At 43.5% G+C, this 21,882-nt stretch overlaps 1 protein-coding gene across 2 annotated transcripts in view; it reads left to right on the top strand.

Moving 5' to 3' along the window:
• The window catches only part of SYT9 (synaptotagmin 9), a 205,817-nt gene extending 188,071 nt beyond the window's left edge, over window positions 1-17,746 (top strand). For both annotated transcript variants that reach the window (XR_006272093.1, XM_043482537.1), the window contains exon 7: window positions 14,878-17,746. Coding sequence is in view for 1 of the 2 variants with exons in the window: in XM_043482537.1 (XP_043338472.1) it covers window positions 14,878-14,886 (9 nt within the window). In the remaining variant the exon portion in view is untranslated. The remainder of the gene's footprint in view (window positions 1-14,877) is intronic.
• Window positions 17,747-21,882: the final 4,136 nt, after the last annotated feature.

Here is a 21,882-nt window from a genome sequence, read left to right as displayed (position 1 = left end):
GAAGGCTCAGAGAGGGGTGCACGATGTGTAGCTGGCAGGACTCTGGTGTGGGACTTGTGCCAGGGACAGGTTGCCAGGCTGGCAGGGGCAGGCAGCGTGGGGGTCCTCCACAGATTCAGGCACGCAGAAGTCCTCGCACAGGACTGGAGCCATGAAGTGAGAACAGTTAGGACACAGGTGGCGCTAGGACCTGCAGGTGGCAAGCACCGCCCAGCTGCAAAGACTGCAGGAATAACTCTCAGCCCCGCCTAGTGCAGGGTATGGTTTCACCCCCTGACGTGGGAGGTTCTGGCTCAGGCTGTGGGGAGCCACGCAGGCTTCGGGCACGTGGGGGTATGGCAGGACATGGATGCCTAGAACCTCCTCCTTTAGTTGATGTTCTATTTAGATAATAGAAACCAAATGGAACTAGCTTGGGACTTTTTGTAAGAGTTGAGGGAAGTTTCTTGGAATTCAAGGGTGGGGATGTATCTATGTTCCAGGAAGAACTGGGGCTAAAACTGGAAACTTTAGGGAAACCAGATGTTTGTTTATTTTTTCCTTTGACTCTGCTCTCTCCTTTCATCATCTACTATATTCGTCTCTCCCCACCCCCGCCCCACACATTCACATTCCTCTGTCTGTCTTTTCTCTTTCGTACTCTTTTGCATTTTCCGGTTGAAGGATCTCTCATTGCCCATCTTGACTAGGGTGTCCAGTCTTGGTCCAAATAGCTGACAGTGGGGTTGGGTGGAAGGGGATGAAGAGAGAGCGGTCTTACAAGCGTGATTTTCAGCGTCTTGGCGCTGTGTGGGGGAGGTGATGGGGGTAGTGGTGGCCGGGTGAGCTGGGAAGACAATCCAGGCTATGTTCCTCTAACTGCCGGGGGCTGGCCTTTGGTGTATCTACGGTCAGTACCCACCATAGTCTTCAGCTGTCCTGATGTCTGCACTCAGCATTTATTCAATCCATGTTCACTGGGCACTTGCCGCGTGCCGCCTGCTCTTCCACACTCAGGGGAGCCAGTGTTCAAGCAACAGGCAAAATGCTTGGCACCATGGAGCTTGCGTTCTGCTGGAGGAGACAGATTCCAGAAAAATAAACAGAAAATGAATCTCGATGAGTTGGAGGATGGAAACACAACAGAAACGTGATAGGAATGGGTGGGAGCCGGCTTTATGTTGGGGGGTTGGGGAGATGACACTTAACAGAGACCCAGAATGAGAAGTGGACAGCAGAGCAAAGACCTGGGAAGAGCAGAGAAGAGGCAGCTATGGGTGGGATGCAGAGTCCCAGGGAGTCAGGGGCTGCCCCTGCAGTCTGGTGTCCCACCCTCATCAGGAGCCCCAGGGAGAGGAGCTGAGCTCAGCCTCCTCATCCGGTCCCCTCTGCTTGCTCCTTGTCTGACAGGCCAGGTGCTCCTAACAAAGCCAGGTGAGCGCAGCATTCCCACAGGGAACACCAATCTCCACTTCATGCAGCACCAGCCACCGTTTCCCTGGCCTTGCTACACTCACAGTCACTTTTCTCCCTTATCACTGTATTTCCATCCCCTTGATGAAAGACCAGGGTCCTCAGATTCTGTCTGATCTGAGCTTCTGCCCTTTCTGCCTGCCCTAAGTTGACTTCCTCTCCTCTCTTGGCTTAACCAGCCCCTGAACAATGCTTGTCTACATGTCTCATGCATCTCACGCGTCTCACTGTGCTCACCCTTTCTCCTCCCAGCTGTGCCTGGGCTTCTCTGCTGCCCGTCTTTGGAGGTCTTAGAAATGCTGCTTCCAGCCACCAGCTTCTCTCTGCCCTGCTTTCCCCAAGTGTGGACATAATGCTGCCTCAGTTCCTCCAAAACACAGCTAGGGCCAGGCTAGAATGTTGAATGAAGCTTTCCTAAGGGTTGGGGAATGACTGCAGAGACAAAACAGCTCATGGGAAACAGAAATTTCTATACCCTGAGAAAGAAGCATCCACCTAGTACTGTCCCTGCCTAGGAAGCTGCTTGGAAGGAGCACACTTTGCATCATTGTGCAGAATGACACTGCCTCTGCTGACCTCAGCTTCTCAGGCTAACATAGGATCTGGGCTCTAGCTTTGATAACAGTCCCCACAGGAGCTTCTTCCCCAGGGCTGTGCAGACTGCCTGTAGGCAGTACCTTTCCCAGGGAGCTGGGTGAGGAGAGCTAGGAAGATGAAGTCACCTCTCTGTCCTCTCCACTGACAAGGGGTGGGTGTGCCTGGAGGGACTCCTGTGTCTTAATTCACAGAAAGCCTCAAACACAAATCTGACCTGCTTCTCTCATACTTAAAATCCTTCAGTTACTCTGCTTTGTCCTGAACAAGATCAAGTTCTTTATCTTGACATTCAAGGTCCTCTGTGGCTCCTCCCCCATCTCCTTCTCCTGTTATGTCGAGGCTAGGCCCAGTGATCAGTGGTCCACATCGTGCTTTTTTATTTACCCCATGGCCCCTGCTCCTGCTTTCACTTCTTTGTGTGTGTGTGCTGTCCTTTCGACCCCTTTTTTCCTGGCTGGATCCAGCTTATCTTTTAAGCATCTTATCACTTGTCATTTTCTTCAGGAAGCATTCTGAAGATCCTCCCACTGTGAGTTAAATGTCTCTGGTCTGAGTTCTCCTGGTCCCCTGTGTTCACCCCTTACTTAACATTCGATGACACTTGATGTTATCTGTGTACAAGTCACCTGCAGCACATCCAATTGCTCCCTGAGGATAGAGACTGTTATTCATCATTATGTAACCAGTACCTGGCAAAATGCCTGGCACAAAGTCAGTGTCGAATAATTTCTTGTTGGATAGAATTCCAATTTCTTCTATCTTACAACTTGGAAAATGACTGCTGATTTGTTAGAAAGACTCTGGATGTTATATTTTCAAACATACAGGCATATGGTTCTATTAATGTATACAAGTAACACAGTGCTAGCTCTGAAAGCTGAAGAAGCTCCCTTTTTTTGAGGACTAAATGAGCTCTACCTTCCTTCCAGCACCCCAGTTCTCCAAGTGAAAGATGACAGCCATAAGAGTTATTCAGTGCAGTCAAGTTCTCAGTCATTGTCTCAGTGATATTTGTGGCAAAACAGAAGTACAGACAGTTCTCATAAAGATCTCTGCAAAAGAATCACCTTAGCTTCAAAGCACAATGGAAGATCCATGACTGTTGCCTCCAGGAAGCTCAGAACTCCTTCAGCTTGTATGCCCCATGCAGGCTGCTTGTATGCCCCATGCAGGCTGCTTGTCTCAACAATCTTTCAAGATTCTCCTTGCATTCCTGCATCATTTGTTATATTGTGGCATTCTGTCCAAGGAATGATCAGTCCAATTGCCTTTAAAACAATCACTTTGAGGGGGAAGTGGGGGCTCAGTCATTTACTTATTCATCAGTGAAATATTAATTGAGTGCCATACTACTCAGAGTATACATCTGTGAGAAAGAAATAGACAAAAACTTTTGTCCTCTTAAAGCTTTTATTTTAGTAAGAGGAACAAAAAGAAACATTGTAAGTGAACATTGTATTGAAGGTAATAAGTACTGTGAAAAATATAAGAAAACAAGGAGAATCAGAAATGTGGTAGTGATTTTTTTTTAGTTTTTTTTTAATTAAAATTTTTTTTTAATTTTTAAAAAGTTAAAAAAAAATTTTTTTTTTTAATTTGGCTGCACTGGGTCTTAGTTGCAGCATACAGTATCTTGTTCCCTAACGGGAATTGAACCTGAGCCCCCAGCATTGAGAGCTCAGAGTCTTAACCACTGGATCACCAGGAAGTCCCAGTGGTGACTTGTTGTTGTTTGGTTAGTTGGTTGTGTTTTTTAAAAGGAGGTTAATTTTAATATAGGTAATGGTAGGCCTCAAGGAGCATTGAAACATTTGAGCAAACACTTGAAAGAGATTAGGGAGCAAGCCATGTAGAAATACAGGCTGAGGAACAGCCGACACTGAGGCCTTTAGGAAGTCTGTACAAGGAGTGAGGTAAGCAGTGTGGGAGAGTAATGGGGCTGAGAGGGAGAGTAATGGGGCTGAGAGGGAGTGTAGTAGAAATGAGATCAGAAAGGTACACAGGGTGTGTGGGGCCCAGTTGCACAGAACCTAGTGATCTTCATAAGAACTTTGATTCCCACTCTGAGGTGAATGGAAAAGCCATTGCAGCATTTTGAAGAGAGATGTGACATGATCTAGGCTTACAATCATTCCCTCTGGTTCTGTGTTTGGAATAGACTGTATCAGGGCAAGAGTGCAAGTGGGGAGAACCTTTAGGAGTCTGCCACTATGATCTAGATGGAAACAGTAGAGGCTTGGGCCAGTGTAGAAGCAATGATAGAGTTGAGAAGTGGTTATATTATGGATAGATTTTGGAAGGAGACCTAATAGGATTTCCTGATGTAGGGTGTGACAGAAGTGAAGGGATGGAGGTGACAGAAGTGAAGGGATGGAGTTGCCACAAGTGAGCTGAGGCAGGTGGAGCGCCTGTGTGGGGCACTAGAGTTGGACTTAACTACATTTGACTTAACTACTTAACTACAACTTAAGTTGGACTTAACTACTTAACTACATCTACTGGACGCATCTACAGGGAGATATCAAGTGGCAGTTAGATACAGAAATCGAGAATTCCAGAAGTAGCTCCAGGTGTAAATGGAGAAGAGAGGAGGCCCAAGGACTAAAAATTAGGACATTCCAACACTTAAAGGTAGGGGAAAGAAGAGAAATCAAGGAAACTAATATAGTTGGTGTCTTAGCTCAGACTGCCATAACAAAATACCACAGACTGGGTGGCTAAAACAACAGAAGCTTGTTTTCTCACAGATCTGGAGGCTAGAAGTCAGAGATCAACATGATTGCATTCTGGTGAAAGCTCTTTTTCTAGATTGCAGATGACAGCCTTCTCACTGTGTCCTGGCATGATGGGTGGACAGAAACAGGGAGAGAGCAGGAAAAAGAGCTGTCTGGTGACTATCTTATAAGGGCACTAATCCCATCCTGAGGGCCCCACCCTCGTGACCTCTTCTGACCCTGATTACCTGCTCTGACCACATCTGCGGCTGGATGGACATGAGTTTGAGCAAGCTCCATGCGTTGGTGAATGACAGGGAAGCCTGGCAGGCTGCAGTCCATGGGGTCGCAAGAGTCAGACACGCTGAGCAACTGAACTGAACTGGAATAGTTTAGTTGGAAGCACTTGGTAAAGCGCTTATTCAACATCTATGTACCTTAGTTTCCTCATCTATAAAATGAGAATAATAATAGGACCCACCTCAGAGAACTGGTGAGGAGTTAAATGGATTAATATATGTAATATGCTTAGAACAGTACATACTAAATCCTGCATAGTGTTAACTATTATAATGGTTATAAATCTAATCATTTAGTTATGAAACTAAAATGCTCAGTTTTACTGTTCTTGCTTAATTCTCAATTATCTCACTAATTTGACAGATTAAATTTCCCTAGAGTTCTAAAGCCAATTTCACACTTAATCAAATTCTCTTAAATATTTCAAATTAAAGGGGAAAAAAACTTTATAAATCTAGCAAAAAAAAAACTACTCTTCTAATATCTAAGTACTGTTTAAACAATGATTGACTATTTTCCCTTAAACATTTCAAACTAAGGTCACAAGTTGATTATGTCAAACATTTCAAATATCTAACACAGTAGGTATTAAACAAAATTGTTCTCAAGGAATATTAACTCTTATAATGCTAAGAAATAAAGTCTTACACATTTAACTTAAATTACTTTGAGCATTTCAGCATCTTAAAAATCAAACTCAGGACTTCCCTGGCAGCTCAGCAGTAAAACATCTGCCTGCCACTATAGGAGACATGAGTTCAGTTCCTGATCCAGGAAGATCCCAAATGCCGCTTAGCAACTAAGCCCGTGCACAGCTATTGAGCCACTGCCCTAGAGCCTGGAAGCTGCAACTACTGAGTCTGCCGCAGCTAGAAAGGAGCTCCCACTTGGGGCAACTAGAGAAGAGCCTGTGCAGCAACAAAGAAGCAGCAAAGTCAATATTAAATAAATTAAATCTTTGAAAAATCAAATCCATAAATTTAGTATGTTGGATTTTCCTAAACATTTGAATATTATTGACTATAAATTTAGCAAGTTAGGTTCTCCTAAATATGTGCACTAAAATCATAAATCTGGTAAATTTCTACTATACCATTTCATTAACCATTGACCTTAAAAGCAAAATTGTGCTGTTATACTCAAATAAATATAACTTACACAAAAGCATCATTGATTCATCATTTGTAACTCTTGTTTGTTATACCTTTCTGGCATTATATAGTTTCTCTTCCAAATAACAGGAATAGAAGTATTTCTTCAAGTCCTCTATAGTGACTGAGATTACCCGAGATCTGAGTTCCAAATTACAAAGATAGGGTACCTGTGCAAGGACGTGGGATGGGCACAGTTGCCATTTCACCACAGCTGTTCATTAACAAGGGCGGTATGTTCTTATGATTGGTTTCTCCTAGCTGCATTGCCAGTAAGAGACTTCCTTAGGCTTTGTTTATTTACTGCTATGATGGGTCTTTGTCAGTGTGCACAGGTTTCTCTCAGTGAAGAGCACTGCCTCTAGGCTCTCAGGCTTCAGTAGTTTCAGCAGTAGTTGCAGCACATGGGCTCAGCAGTTATGGGGCACAGGCTTAGTTGCCTCAAGGCATGTGGGATCTTAGTTCCCCAACCAAGGATTGAACCTATGTTCATGGAATTCTCTAGGCAAGAATACTAGAATGGGTTTCCATTCCCTTCTCCAGGGGATCTTCCCAACCCAGGAATCGAACCTGGATCTCTGGCACTGCAGGCAGATTCTTTACTGTTTGAGCCACAGGGAAGCCTGCATTGAAAGGTGGATTCTTAACTACTGGACCATCAGGACCATCTTAACTACTGGACCATCTTAACTACTGGACTACAGTCCTCATCCTCAGACTTTTGAAGTGGAATTTTATTGCTCAATCTAGTGTGTCACATATATCCTAAGACCCTTTCAACTTTAACCCTCACCCAATTTTTTTATCATAGCTTTTTTCTTCCTTCCCTGATTTGAGTAGTTGGAGCTACACATAACTGCACACACATGCACGCACACATGCACAGGCGTGTACCACTTAGCAATTACAAATGAGCTTCTTGATGAGACTTCACTTACTTTCCCTTTTCTTTCTCATCAGCCTTGGTTCTCTAGTCATCTACTGACAACTGTGAGCACTTCGAGAGAAGGGTGTATATTGGTCATCTTTGTGTTTCTAGAGCCTGGTGCTCAGTAAATGCTTGTGGGACAAATTAAGAATAAATGTACTGAATGTAAACTTGGAGTTCAGTTCAGTTCAGTCGCTCAGTCATGTCCAACTCTTTGCGACCCCATGAATCGCAGCACACCAGGCCTCCCTGTCCATCACCAACTCCCAGAGTTTACTCACACCCATGTCCATTAAGTCGGTGATGCCATCCAGCCATCTCATCCTCTGTCGTCCCCTTCTCCTCCTGCCCCCAATCCCTCCCAGCATCAGGGTCTTTTCCAGTGAGTCAACTCTTTGCGTAAGGTGGCCAAAGTACTGGAGTTTCAGCTTCAGCATCAGTCCTTCCAATGGACACCCAGGACTGATCTCCTTTAAGATGGACTGGTTGGATCTCCTTGCAGTAACCAACCCCAAAAGTCCTCTTCATCAACTGGAATAAGTTTTTCCTTGCAACAGTTCCCTAACTTGCCCCTTCATCTGAAAAGCCATGACAACAGTCTTCTTATCTTTTGAACAGCGCCACACTTCTAGCCCTTGCTTCTTGTTTCTGATGAATCCCTCTTAGTAACAGCCTGCATGTCACACATGTCACCATTCATCACCTTCCCTTCAAGGCTGACTTGACAGTGGGTCGTAACACTTTCGTACAAACTCTGGACTATTCAGAATTCCTTTCTGAACAGAGATTCCTTTTTAGAAAGGCACCATAATGGAGTTGGCATTCAAGGTGTCATAATTTGCTATCCCAGACAGAGTACCTAAGAGCACACATTTGGATCCATACACATATGATGGCAGATCCTGGCTCTGCCATTTACAACCTTTGTTATTGTTTGGCTTTTCTCAGACTCAGTTACCTTTGTAAAAAAAAAAAAAAAACAATTAACATCTATCACAGAGGGGCAAGGCAAGGACTGAATGAGATAAAGTTTACAAAGCTCTTAGGGCAAAGCAGGGTGCTTGAATGCTCAATAAATAGTAATTATTACCCAAATAGACGCTTCTGTTTTCTGTCTTTTGCCCCAGTTGCCTGGCTGAGTTTGATCCCTGGGTTGGGAAGATCCTCTTGAGAAGGAAATGGCAACCCATTCCAATGTTCTTGCCTGGAGATTTCCATGGACAGAGGAGCCTGGCAGGCTCCAGTCCATGGAGTTGCAGAGAGTCAGACACGACTGAGCAACTAACACGCACACACACACCTGGCTGGAAATGCAGTTACCTTCACACTTTCTTTGACATGCTGATTCTTGAAGAGGCAAAGGAAAGTGAAGACAGCCCTCCTTGGGGAAATTGAGAAGGGAAGACTCAGATTTTAAGTGGGCGGGGGATGGTGTTTCTTCATATATTTGCAGATCTGTGTTAAGTAATAAATAGTAAGCGAAATCCCAAGATTTTTATGCTTTTTAAATAAAATTTTAAAATACAAGTTTAACAGTTTTAAGTACAATAAGATTGAATCATGTAATGAGTCACTTCAATTTTCAACAGGCTTCCTATTTCAAAGCCCTTAGATACTTCCTGTAATCAAAACCCATTTTCCAATTCACAGGCAGATATTATCTAATGATCCACTCAATCTTTTCATGTTCTTAATTTGGGGTCAGTCTCAATGGCCTGACTCACATCAGCTGTCATTTTTGTGATCGAAATGTCACTTCACATTACAGTGTTCATCGGGACAGTTCTCATCTTTGGTTTCAATTCAATTTCATTCAAATCAAATCCATATGTCTCAGAACAATTGAATTTGCTTAAAATCCCCTCTGTTCAGATAAGACTGTAACCACCACTTCCTGTTGATGCTACTGAAGTTCCTAATACCTTCTAAAGCCCTGGTACTGCCTGATAACAAGGACGCTGCTTTTCTCCTGCCCCCTGATCCTGACACCAGCGCTGAAACCAGCCACACAGCCTCACGGCCGCCAGAGCTGGAACCGCCACTGCTTTCTCTGGTCTTGATGCCACAGTCTCCACCACCCCATCCCACCACCACTCCTGCTGGGTCAGTGCCCTTCTAAACTGTAGAAAAATCTTTCCTCATACCTCATTTATTGGAAATCTTGGCTAAGTAACCACTTATTAGGTTATAAGTGTTTAGAAAAGTATTATTTGCTTTTTTGGAGTTTTTTTTGTTTGACATTGGTTGAGTTTTTCAAGTCTTCCACAGGACAAACAAAAAGGACTGAGCCACAGCACAATCCACCCATGGCATACTCAAAATTTTATATTTAATCAGTAAGTTTCTGAGCAGATTGTGTTAAAAATATTCAACTGTAATGATTATTTCATGTATTTGTCTATTTTTCATTTGTTCTCTTTTTGAAAAAAGTGCTAAGATTCCTGGTAGAAGTGACCTCACCCCTCCACCAAATGTGTTGAAATTTCTTTATCCCTTCCTCTTGTGGGCTGGCAGACCAAAAGCACTCTGAGGACTTAGTGGCACTGTCCAGAGTAAGAAAACAAGGATGCTGAGATCAGGCAGGATCAGGACCCAGAAAACTCACCCAGCTGAAGAAGGGCTAGACCAGTAGGGCCCTCCACAGTATTCCCAGGGCTGAGCTTGATTCACATAACAAAATTCACCGTTGACCAAAGCCCAGCTAAAGAGGTCAGTTTGGAGCTGTGCTGCGATTTGGCCATTGGCAGCATGGCCTCTGCTGGTGGTATTCCTGGGTATGGGGCTGGTAAAAAAATGGGCTGAGGTCATAGCCCAGCCCTCTATGCAGGCCTTAGGTTACAAACCAGATGCCAAAGTAGTCCATCAGGCTGAATGTTTTGGAAGAGCTCTACCCAAAGCAGTCTGAAGGGGCTCTGCAGATGAAGAGATGAAACTGAGGTCATAACAGGGACGGATGGGGTAGAGAGCTGAAGGGACAAGTGAGATACATATGCAGGCCACTGGCCAGGGGAATCCAGAGAAATGGAATAAGAAGGTAGGAAGCTGTAAGTGGAATACAACACCTGCTGCATGCTACTAGCTTGGACTAGATTTTCTTAAAGTTACCTCATCTGGCTAGATTTAGAGTGTCTAGAAAACCAAGACAGAAGCTCAGATATATAGATTGAACTTATACAGTACACTTAGAAATGATGTAATTGCTAAAGTTTCCACTTTTTATTTAATTTCATTTGAAAAGATTTTAAATTTGTGTAGTTGATTTACAATGTTGTGTTAGTTTTTTGGTGTACAGCAAAGTGATTCGTTTTATATATATATATATATATTCTTCATATTCTTTTCCCTTATGGTTTATTGTTGGATATTGAATGTAGTTACCTGTGCTATGTATTGTAGGACCTTATTCTTGTCCATTTTAGGTATAGTAGTTTGTATATGCTAATCCCAAACTCCTAATTTATCCCTCCCCAGCCCCCTTTCCTTTGTTTCTATGTCTGTGAGTCTGTTTCTGTTTTGTAGATCAATTCATTTGTGTCATATTTTGGATTCTACATATAAGTGATACCTTGTATCTATCTTTCTGAACATTCACTTAATATGATAATCTCTGAGTCCATCTATGCTGCTGAAAATGAAATTGTTTCATTCTTTTTTGTGGTCAAGTTGTATTCCTGTGTGTGTATCACATCTTCATTATCCATTTGCCTGTTGATGAACATTTATGTTCCTTCCATGTCTTGGGTATTGTAAATACTGTGAAGCTTAAACTGTAGTTAGAAGTCTTGGGATCCAATTCCAGCTCTGATAACATGACTTTGGGCAAATTAATCTCTCTACATCCCTGTACCCTTCAGTAAAGAGCTTCAGATGGTTCTTTTAAGGGTTTGTAAAGTTCATATCACTATAGTTAATCAAAAACTGAAGGCATGTGGCCGCCCTGGCTCATAGCAGCACACTAATTCCAGACTACATGGCATTCATTGGTGTGGCTGAGCCTGTTGATGGCTTGCCTTCCTGATAAGAAAGGATTCAGGGACTGGCAAGCTGGCCTGCAGGTATGAGTCTCACAGCTGGCAAAAGGGGTTTGGGGAACCAGCACCTAATGTGGATGGTGGGTTGGGAAGTAGAACCAATTGGAAGGTGCTCCAGAGTATCTGGGAACTTTTGTTGTATTTGAATCACAATATAGGGGAACTATCCATTCACATTTTCCTCCTTATCTAGAAAATAATATCCTTTCCCAGGGGTATGGGTATGCCCACACCCATGCACACACTTCAGAACCAAAGGTCCCAAACAGACTAGTTTTCCTTCTACTGGGTACCCTCTGGCTTGTATTACCGTCTCTGATAGCCTCACACGTGAACATTTGATCTTTGAAATGCAGTTCAGACTTTCCAGTCTGAGAATGTTTGCAGCTCTCCTATGGTTTACATGTTTAATTTTTGTTATTGCTGTGTCCATGGAAGTAACTACAGTTTTCTTTCCCTCTGTGACTGCAGCATTAATACTCTTAGTCTGTATTAGAAGATGCCCTGAGTTTAAATTAAGTTGAATACTGGGCTGAGTGTGAATCACAAGAGTTCCTCCTACTCTTAAGTCTGGGGCTCCGGTGAAAGAGCCCATCCTCACAGCTTGAGAACAGGAAAGGTATGTCACACCACACAGACCCTCTCCTCCCCAGTCTTCTTAATTTCTCCTGCTCCACTCCTCACACCACATTCTGATAGTTCCTTCAATGCCATTTCCTGCCTCTGCACAGGCTGTTTCCTCTGTCCACAAGGGCCTTGCCTCTTTCACTCTTGATGACCTCCTCTTCAGCCAAAATGGCCCCGCTCAAGACATCTTTATGGTCCTCTCTATAGACCTCAGTCCCCTCAAAGTTAGCCCTTCCCTCCTCTTTGCGCCTACACATTTTACACATATCTCTGTTGTTCAGCTTCTCATGTTGTAATAATATCTCCTGCTGTGAGCTCTTTGAGAGCAGAATATGTGTCTTCCTCATGGTATCTCTATCACCAGAATCTGTCACAGTACCTGGCACTTGTCTGATACACATTAAAAATATATGGATGACAGACGTAGAAGACAAACATGGTTACCAAAGGGAAAGGGGAGAGGAATAAACTGGGAATTTGGAATTAACAGATACACACTATCATATATAAACAAGGACCTACTATTAGCACAGGGAACTATATTCAATTAGAATAACCTATAATGGAAAAAAAATCTGAAAAAGAACATATATAAATATGTATAACTGAATCATTTTGCTATATATTTGAAACATTGTAAATAAACTATACTTCAGTTTAAAAAAAATAAAAGGAAATATTTTTGTGTATGGTAAGAGGGTGTATTCTAACTTCCTTGATTTCCATGCTTTCAACTTTGCGAACACCACTTGCTAAAAAGAGTGTTTCTTCACATTGTATATTCTTGCCTCCTTTGTCAAAGATTAACTGAGCATAGGTGTGTGGGTTTATTAATATTTCTGGGCTCTCTATTCTGTTCCATTTACCCATATGTCTGTTTTTTGTGCCAATACCATACTGTTTTGATTACTGTAGCTTTGCAGTATTGTCTGAATTCAAACTGGCTTAAAGACTTAAACATAAGACCTGACACCATAAAACGCCTAGAAGAGATCATACACAAAACATTCTCTAACAGAAATCATACAAAAGTTTTCTTGGGTCAGTCACTCAAGGCAGTAGAAATAAAAACAAAAATAAACAGATGTGACCTAATCAAAATTACAAGCTTTTGCATAGCAAAGGAAACCATAGACAAAAGAAAAGACAGTGTATAGAATGGGAGAAAATACCTGCAAACAATGTGACCAACAAAGGCTTAATTTCCAAAATATACAGCTTATGCAACTCAACAACAAAAAAACAACCCAATCGAAACGTGGACAGAAGAGCTAAATAGACATTTCTCCAAAGAAGACATACAGATGGCCAATAGGCACATGAAAAGATGCTTAACATTGCTAATTACTAAGAAATGCAAATCAAAATTATGATGAGGTACCACCTCCTAACAGTCAGAAGGGCCATCATTAAAAAGTCTACAAATAACACAGAGGATGTGGAGAGAAAGGAATCCTCCTCCACTGTTGGTGGGAGGGTAAGTTGGTGTCAGTCAGTCAGTTCAGTTGCTCAGTCGTTTCCGACTCTTTGCAACCTCATGAATCACAGCACACCAGGCCTCCCTGTCCATCACAAACTCCTGGAGTTTACTCAAACTCATGCCCATCGAGTCGGTGAAGCCATCCAGCCATCTCATCCTCTGTCGTCCCCTTCTCCTCCTGCCCCCAATCCCTCCCAGCATCAGGGTCTTTTCCAATGAGTCAACTCTTCGCATGATGTGGCCAAAGTATTGGAGTTTCAGCTTCAGCATCAGTCCTTCCGATGAACACCCAGGACTTATCTCCTTTAGGATGGACTGGTTAGATCTCCTTGCAGTCCAAGGGACTTTCAAGAGTCTAGCCACTGTGAAAAACCATATGGAGTCTCCTCAAGAAAACTAAAAAGAGAACTAACATATGATCCAGCAATTCCACTTCTGGGCATTTATCCAGACAAATCTCTAATTCAAATAGATACATACACTTCTGTGTTCATAGTAGCACTGTTCACAATAGCCAAGACATGGAAGCAGCCTAAATGTCCATAAACAGATGAATGGGTAAAGAAGATGTGGTAAATATATACAGTGGAATATTACTTGACCATAGAAAAGAATAAAATAATCCTGGACCTAGAGATTGTCATACTGAGTGAAGTAAGTCAGACAGAGGACCGATATATCATATGACTTCTCTTATATGTGGAATCTAAAATGAATTGATACAAATTAACTTGGTTACAAAACAAAGAGACTCACAGACTTAGAAAATGAACTTACGGTTGCTGGGGGGCAGGGGAGGGATAGTTAGGGGATTTGGGATGGGTGTGTATGCACTACTATATTTAAAAGGGACAACCAACCAGGAACTACTATACAGCACATAGAGCTCTGCTCAGGGTTATGTGGCAGCCTGGATGGGAGGAGAGTTTGGGGAAGCATTGGATACATTTATATGTATGGATAAGTCCCTTTGCTATTCACCTGAAACTTAAAACATTGTTAACTGGCTATACCCAAAAGCAAAATTTAAAAAAATAAAGTAAAAAAAGAAGACGACATGGCACATACATGCAATAGAATACTACTCAGCTTTAAAAAAAGAATGCAGTAATGCCATTTGCAGCAACATGGATAATGACTAGAGGTTATCATGTTAAGTGAGTCAGAAAGACAAATATCATATGATGTCATTTATATGTGGAATCTAAAATATGACACAAATGAATCAATCTATGAAACAGAATCATGGACATAGAGAACAGACTGGTGGTTGCCAAGACATGGAGGACAGGCTGGTGGGGTTGGGAGAGGGATGGAGTGGGAGGTTGAGGTTAGCAGATATAAACTTTTCTGTATAGGATGGATAAGCAACAAAGTCCTACTGTATAGCACAGAGAACTATATTCAGTGTCCTATGATAAACCATAATGGAAAAGAATACTTTAAAAAGAATGTGTAACTGAACAGCTTAGCTGTTTAGCAAAAATGAAGACAACATTGTAAATCAACTGTACTTCAATTAAAAAGAGAAAGCTGAAATAAAATACATTTATATGAATGAAAACCAAAGCATTCTTTTTGTTTCTTTTTCCTACAGAAACGATGACTGTGGGTAAGAGGACCGCTTATGTCAAGAACACAATAGGACAACCATCTTACAGAGATCTTCAGTAACTTTTCCCATCCAACAACATCCAGATGACTCTAGTGACCAAATGCTCAGCTGTAAACACAGCAATAACTGGCCCTCTTTCCAGGTCGGGTTTGCTGAACGTGAATGGTCCAGCTGTCTTCAGGTGGCCTAAGGTGGTGTGCTGCAGGGGAAGCACATCTCTTCTGGCCAAGAATCGAGACTGGACTATGGAAGAAACCACCTGACACAGAGTACTCAGAGCACCTAGAGTGCCAGGACTCGTAGTGATGAACACAAGGCCCTTGGTGATGGGTTCACAGCAGCTGCCCTGGCAGCGTCACTCTGACATGGTGTTATTTGCTGGAAGGCCCTGGAATGACAGAATATCTTAAAATCTATCCAGGTGCTAAGTAGGCAGCAGATCTAATTCATACTGGACTACTACTGAGCTAATAACTATCTCCAGAAAATAATTTCACCCAAGAAGTACTCCAGCTTTGCACGGAATAGCCCCAGGAGAGTAATAGGATAAGCAGGCCATTACCCGAGAAAAAATCGAGTGCAAAGCGGTCTAGTTCACAGCAAATTCACTGCCTACTCCCATGTCTGTGGCAGTGAGTGCCAGTTGATTGTGGCCCTCTCTTCTGCTAAACCCAGAGTCAGAATCCCCAGCACTATTTTCAGAATAGCCAGCAGCCACTTCCTTTCAACTGGTATCGGCAAGTAGAATGAATGTTCGTTGTCATCCCTGTTAGAGAGGCATGCATCTCAATGGCATAGGCATCTGGAATACCCTTTCCCAGGTACATTTGTCTTCCAAGGGAAGAGCCTTAGAAACAGATGTACCATTGAGTGAGCTGAGTTTGTGAAGAGATGACACAGCTGGTCCCTGATTGAAGGCACAGCTTTTGGGGCCTTCTTGGCCTGAGTGCCTTCTGGGTATTTCCATATGCAACAGCCCAGAGGCATAGCCTTGGGCAGCCACAGACAGGTTTCCTTTCATTTCCAGACACATATATCACATTCACAGCACTTGGGGAATGGAAGTACCTACTAGAGTGAAGGTCAAGGGCTCTCCCCGGGTGTCATGTCATTACTCAGCTTCCTTTGTGACCACATCAGCCAACCCACTGCCAGCTGTGTTCCACATCCTCCTTGCTTCTGCTTCTATACAAATGAAACCAAAGGTCTCAGCATGCCCTGGGGCTGGGGGTATTACCTTTCTTCCCCAATATGGGTGTAAGGTACCCCGCCCATACATTTGCCCATACATTTCTCCAAGACAGCATTTCCCTTTCATACACTCTCTTTGCAGCAGAATCCATAGTGTGACTGTAGTTTGCCTTCCTGGGAAACTCATTATCTTCATTTGAATTAACATTTCCATACAGGATTAACTGGGTAGAAGCACAAACTAGGCAGGTCTTCAGAAAGTTCTTGTTGCCATGGCTGCCTGGTACAAGAAGCTACCTTGATGTCAAATCTTAAAAGGCTGGAGACCTTTGGTTGTATGAGTCAGTGTTACTATGTTCCAGCTTCGCATGTTCCCCAGCCTGTGTATTCCATTTCCATCTCTGACTGGCTTTCAACCTCGAAGATCGACAGGGAACCCAGGGTTCTGCCTATGTCTGTTGACATGAGAAGAATTCGATTTCTTTGCCCAAGGTTCCCCTATGCCTTCCTCCACGTTCAGACATCTTCCATCCTACCAGTGTTTAGAACCAAAGCATGAAGGACTAGTGCCAGCAAGATAGTCAGCAGAAATATTATCTCTAGATTGTGGCAGATGAGCCCAGAAAGGTGGTCCCAGAGAAACCAGACTGGCCCCAGTAGATATCAGGCAGCCATCCCAATAAGCTTTGACTTGTCCTTGGGATGGGGAGCCTTGGTAGGAGATCCTGGGGCAGCTGAGCCTATTGTTCCCCTGCTCTCAAGATCTTCCTGCCTTGAGGACTAGCAGCCCTGTGGTACTTTTGAGTATGCCACTGGCTTGCCGGTATGAAATAGAAGGTGACTTTAATAGGGACCAGCAGGCAAGTGGCTTGTATCTGGAAAGCTTTGCCTAGCAGTCCGGCTGTGGCCAGAGGCTGGTCAGAAATTTGAACTCCCTGAGCCCGTCTGCCGCTCTGCCTCTGTTCCCTTGTATTCCGTTTGGTTTCCCTTTAGTTTCCTAGTAAATGTTCCTTTTGAAAAATTCCAACCTTGTTTCATTGAACTTGGGGGGAAGGGGAGTCTCCATTGTCTTTTCCAGGAAAGAGAAGGAAGTTAAAGTATCATCTTGAAAAAAAAAATGGTAATGTCAGTGGAAAGAGATACACCCTGGTTAGATCTTTGGAAGGCCTTCAGAAAAGCTGGTTCCAAGAGATGAGGAGAAACCAAGTGTCTCCCTCTGCCACCTGGCCCTGATTCTCAGCCCATTCCTCTCGCTGCCTTTGTCTTCAAGGAGACCTGCCTTGGATGCCTGTTGCTGCAAAAGCATCATTGCAGCCAGTGAACTGGGCACATTTCACAGGCAATGTGATATCCAGGAAGCACATGGTGCATGACGAGAGGAGAAATAATGGAGGGGAGGGGAAGGACTATGTCTACAGTGTGGATATTTTCAAAATGCTCCAACAGTCATGGCTCTAAATGGAATGATTTAGTCCTCACGGCCATCAGTAGAACTACATTTCATATTAAGAGAAGAAAGGCATACTGTCATACTTAGGTCTGGAGAAGGCAATGGCACCCCACTCCAGTACTCTTGCCTGGAAAATCCCATGGGCAGAGGAGCCTGGTAGGCTGCAGTCCATGGGGTCGCGAAGAGTGGGACATGGCTGAGCGACTTCACTTTCACTTTTCACTTTTAGGCATTGGAGATGGAAATGGCAACCCACTCCAGTGTTCTTGCCTGGAGAATCCCAGGGATGGGGTCGCACAGAGTCAGACACGACTGAAGTGACTTAGCAGCAGCAGCGGCATACTTAGGTCAACGAGACTGACAAAAGATAGATATGCAAAGTGTCTTTGTTATCTTCATGGCCATCCTGTCCGACGATGGTGGGTGTTCCAAGGATCTGCTGCGGCATAGCAAAGCACTTCAAAGCTTTGTGGTTTAAATAGCAAGTCATTATCATTCATGATTCTGTGGGTTGGCAGAGTTTAGGTGACTGCTCGCTCTTGGAGTCTCAGGGTTGCTGTCAGACGGCAGCTGAGACTGGTATCATCTGAATCCCAGATTGGGCAGGATATCCGTAGTGGACTCTGCGTCCATGTGTGACTCCTCCGTTGGGACGGCAAGAAGAGCTGAAGGCTGATGGGGCCTCTCTCTGCACACAGTCTCTCCACATGGTTAGCTTGTGCTTCCTCACAACATGGAGGTCTCGAGGCAGTCAGACGTTACAGGGCAGCTGGCTTCTCCCAGAGCCTATGTGGCAAGAGGTCCCAGTAGCTGCTGCAAGACTCTTCTAAATAACCTCAGAAATAACACAGGGCCATTCCCACCACAGACTATTGGTCAGGAGCAAGTCATAGGGCTAGCCTAGATTCAATGGAAAGGAATTACCAAAGAAGGAAATACAAGAAAGTATGGCTCACCAGGGCCACTTTGGAGATAGTGGGGATTGGAGTGGAGGGGGAGGGATTCCTGGGTGGCTGTCACTTTAAAAACACATGCATTACTTAACATGCATGAAGTGGGTGTAATAAGGGGCAGAGGAGATGGGGAAGGGCTATCCATGAATACTTCAAAAAAGCATAAGCTGAAGAAAAGTGAATAGATGTGACTGAAACAGTTGATGATGTCGTAAGAAAGCCTGGAGGAAAATTGTAATTCTAGTGATTGTTCAAGAGCTTGAGTGGAATGCTTTTTGCCCCCTCATCTTTACTGCCAAAGTAAAAGTGCAAATAAGACATTCCATGCTCGGGAACATACCTAGAAATGAAAATGCAAAGTATATGAGCAAAGTTTGTTTGCCTCTTAAGACTTCAGAAAGAGTTCTTGAAGTTAGGAAAGAGGGAATTTATCAAGTCTAGTCTAAGCATAGCTCTGCCAGTTGCCCCCTGGCATGAGGTCCTCACATGGCTACTGTCGCCGTGGTGCCTTCTCCAGTCTGCCTCTGCCTGTCTCGCGGCCGTCCTGCTGTGTGGAATAATCAGGGTCAGTCCACTGCTCTTCCCTCCACCCTGGGCTCCTCCTAACTCAGCCACCTTGCTAGAACTCGCAAAGTTATAGAAAGTGGTTTAATGAACTGAGAAAAGGATGTTACTATGGATGTGTGTGTGGCCAAAAACAATGTCTGCAACTTGTATGTGGATCCTGAGAATTCTGCAGGCCATATAGCTGCCCATGGCCACCCATTTCACTCATGGTCACTGAGGGCTATGAGAGTGTCCAGCCTGGGAGGGTCCTAGAATGGCCACCCACACTCAAGCCAGAGAGGATGGACACTTGCTTTGCTGTCCCATGCTGGATCCCTGTGAAGAATCTCTCTCACATGCTAGATTCCTGAGCTGCTTGGTGACACAGAGCACAGTGAGAGGCTGAGTGCCCAGTGAGCCCTCTCTGAGCCTCTAGCCTCTGACAGGGCCTTCCAATTCTCTTCCCCCTTCAATTCTTAGGGCCCAAGAGCGGCCATAACCCCTCACTGTCTTTTAACAACCACCTTAGACACTTTCTTAACCACAGATCCAGTGATGCCCACCACAGAGGTACTGCTTGGCACCTTATCTTGTCGGCCAGAGTAGTCATGGGCCGTGTTCAGAGAACCCTAGTGTCTCTGAGATGCCCTTTCCAAAGAAGAGGCATAGAAGAGTGAAGCCCTTGCATTGTAGCACAAGCTTGTCTATCTTATGTTCAACTACATATCAAATAGGCTGACCTGCATGGAAAAAGTGAAATAGTAAAGCCCAGGGAAGACAGTAATCAGAAAAACTGCCTCAGCAGTTGAGGAAATATTCCAGGGAAGGCCTGTAGAGAACTCCAAGGAAAATAGGGGGCGGGGGGAAGAGGGTTGCTGTTACACAGATCTGCGGATGAGCCCTGGTCCTCTCCGCTAAGCCCAGATCTGATGCATAGGAAGCTCTATCAGTTTCATGCACCTGCCTCCACTGTTGATGATGTCAGGTACAAAGTCTCCCATAGAACAGATCAAGGCTCTCCGGGGACAATGGCAGAGCCCACTTCTTCCACTCGAGAGTCTGACTTGTCACCTGCTGCTTAGGTTCCCTGGACTTACAGGCTGCAAAATTAAACCAGCAGTATGATCACTTCTGTCCCCTCACTCCCTAATGTCTTCTTGCTGTGTCCAGGAGCTCTGGGCACGGGAAGGAATAACGATCAAGACTGAAGAATGCCTCAGAGGATCAAGAGCGGCCCTGAAGTCCCATACTTTGGCTAAGTCTCAATGGCATCAGAGTCCCTCATCTCATCCACAGGCCAGCTGATGAATTCTCATGTACCTACTCCTGGTAGATGAGAAGAGGCAGAGGGACCTGGGCCACAAAGACTGTCAACTTAACTCACTGATGCTGCCTCTCCAAACTCCATCATAAGATAGACTTCTCTGTGAAATGGATAACCATTGCCAGACAATTTTTTAAAAACTATATTTATCAATATGATTATTTATGATAATACCACATCTTATAGTTTACAATGCATGGTATCATTTTTTATCCATTTTTAAAATATTTTTGAAAATTCAAATTTTGATTCCAAATGGTAAAAGTAGTACACACACACACACACACAAGTATCATCTTGGCTCGATACTAAAGTTATTGTAGTTATTTCAGCCGTTATCCATTGCATTAAAGCTATTTCCAAACCAGCATTTGACATAGTAATATTGATGGTTTTTCCTATCAAGGAAACATCATCTCCAAGACACTGACTTTTTCACAGTTTAGACAGAATTCTTTCTGCATGTCAACAGTATCTTGAATTTTCAAATAAAGACAATTTTCTAATTCACTAAACTCAAAGCTTTCAGATAACAATAAAATCATTTCTTCAAATACCTGAAGATACTTGTATTCAGGGCCTCAGAGATGAACAGATGGACTATATAAACTGGTGAATAAATCTTCCAGAAACAAGTTTTACCTTCATCTCAAGCAAGTAATGATTTTTTAAATACAAATTTTTCCTCCAGAAATTTCAGAACTAATTAAATATTAAGTCTAAAATAGAGTTTTCAAGTGATCTTTACCTTCAAAGTGCTCTAGTAACTACAAGCAAGGTCATAAATAAAGAAAAACATTGCCATAAACCATACCTTTTTTAGAGGCAAACAAATGTGCTCTTCCTGCCTGTGTATTTACAAACTCAGATGGGTACTCCGCGGAGGGCTCATTTGGCTTCTTGGATCCAAAAAGACTCAAACTTTCTTAGACAAGCCACATTATGTCCCAACATTATGGCCAGTATTTTAAAATTTTATTTTCTGCATAGAAAGAGTGAATACAGAAATGTTTCATTGAGAATAAGACCCAGGCAGTCCTGGGCTAAGTAAGCCCTCTGGAGAAAATAAGGTGTCTCAGCTACTGTGCAAAATGAAAGAGGAACACTAAATGCTGTTTCCCAAATTAAATCTCCTGGGGTTGAAAGCATTTCAACCAAAGTAAATATTTTTCAAAAATATATATTGATTTTATTTTGTTCTCTGCAAAGTGAAGTGTCACACTATCTTGAACAGCACTAATAGGTTTTGAAACAATTGTATTTGTTTGAGTCACATTAACAAGAGGGCATTTAAACTTTGCCTTCAGGTGTTTTCCACACTTGCAATCCCCAGGAAGCAGCCTGCTTGATCCTGGCCCTAACCAGTGCTGTTAATACCTGCTGGCCCTTTCTCAGTGACAACTCCCCAGCAGGATGACCCTCCCTCCACTCCACCAGCAGTCCACTTAGCAGCTTCCACAAACCCAGGGGCTTCTGGGTCAAGATAATGCCATTCTAGCGGCAACTACCACTTGGTTTTGACT

The sequence above is a fragment of the Cervus canadensis genome, chromosome 11 (assembly GCF_019320065.1).
Source record: "Cervus canadensis isolate Bull #8, Minnesota chromosome 11, ASM1932006v1, whole genome shotgun sequence".
Classification (NCBI taxonomy): Eukaryota; Metazoa; Chordata; class Mammalia; order Artiodactyla; family Cervidae; genus Cervus; species Cervus canadensis.
Note: the sequence above shows the minus strand (reverse complement) of the source record. Positions and strands in the feature narration are given on the sequence as shown.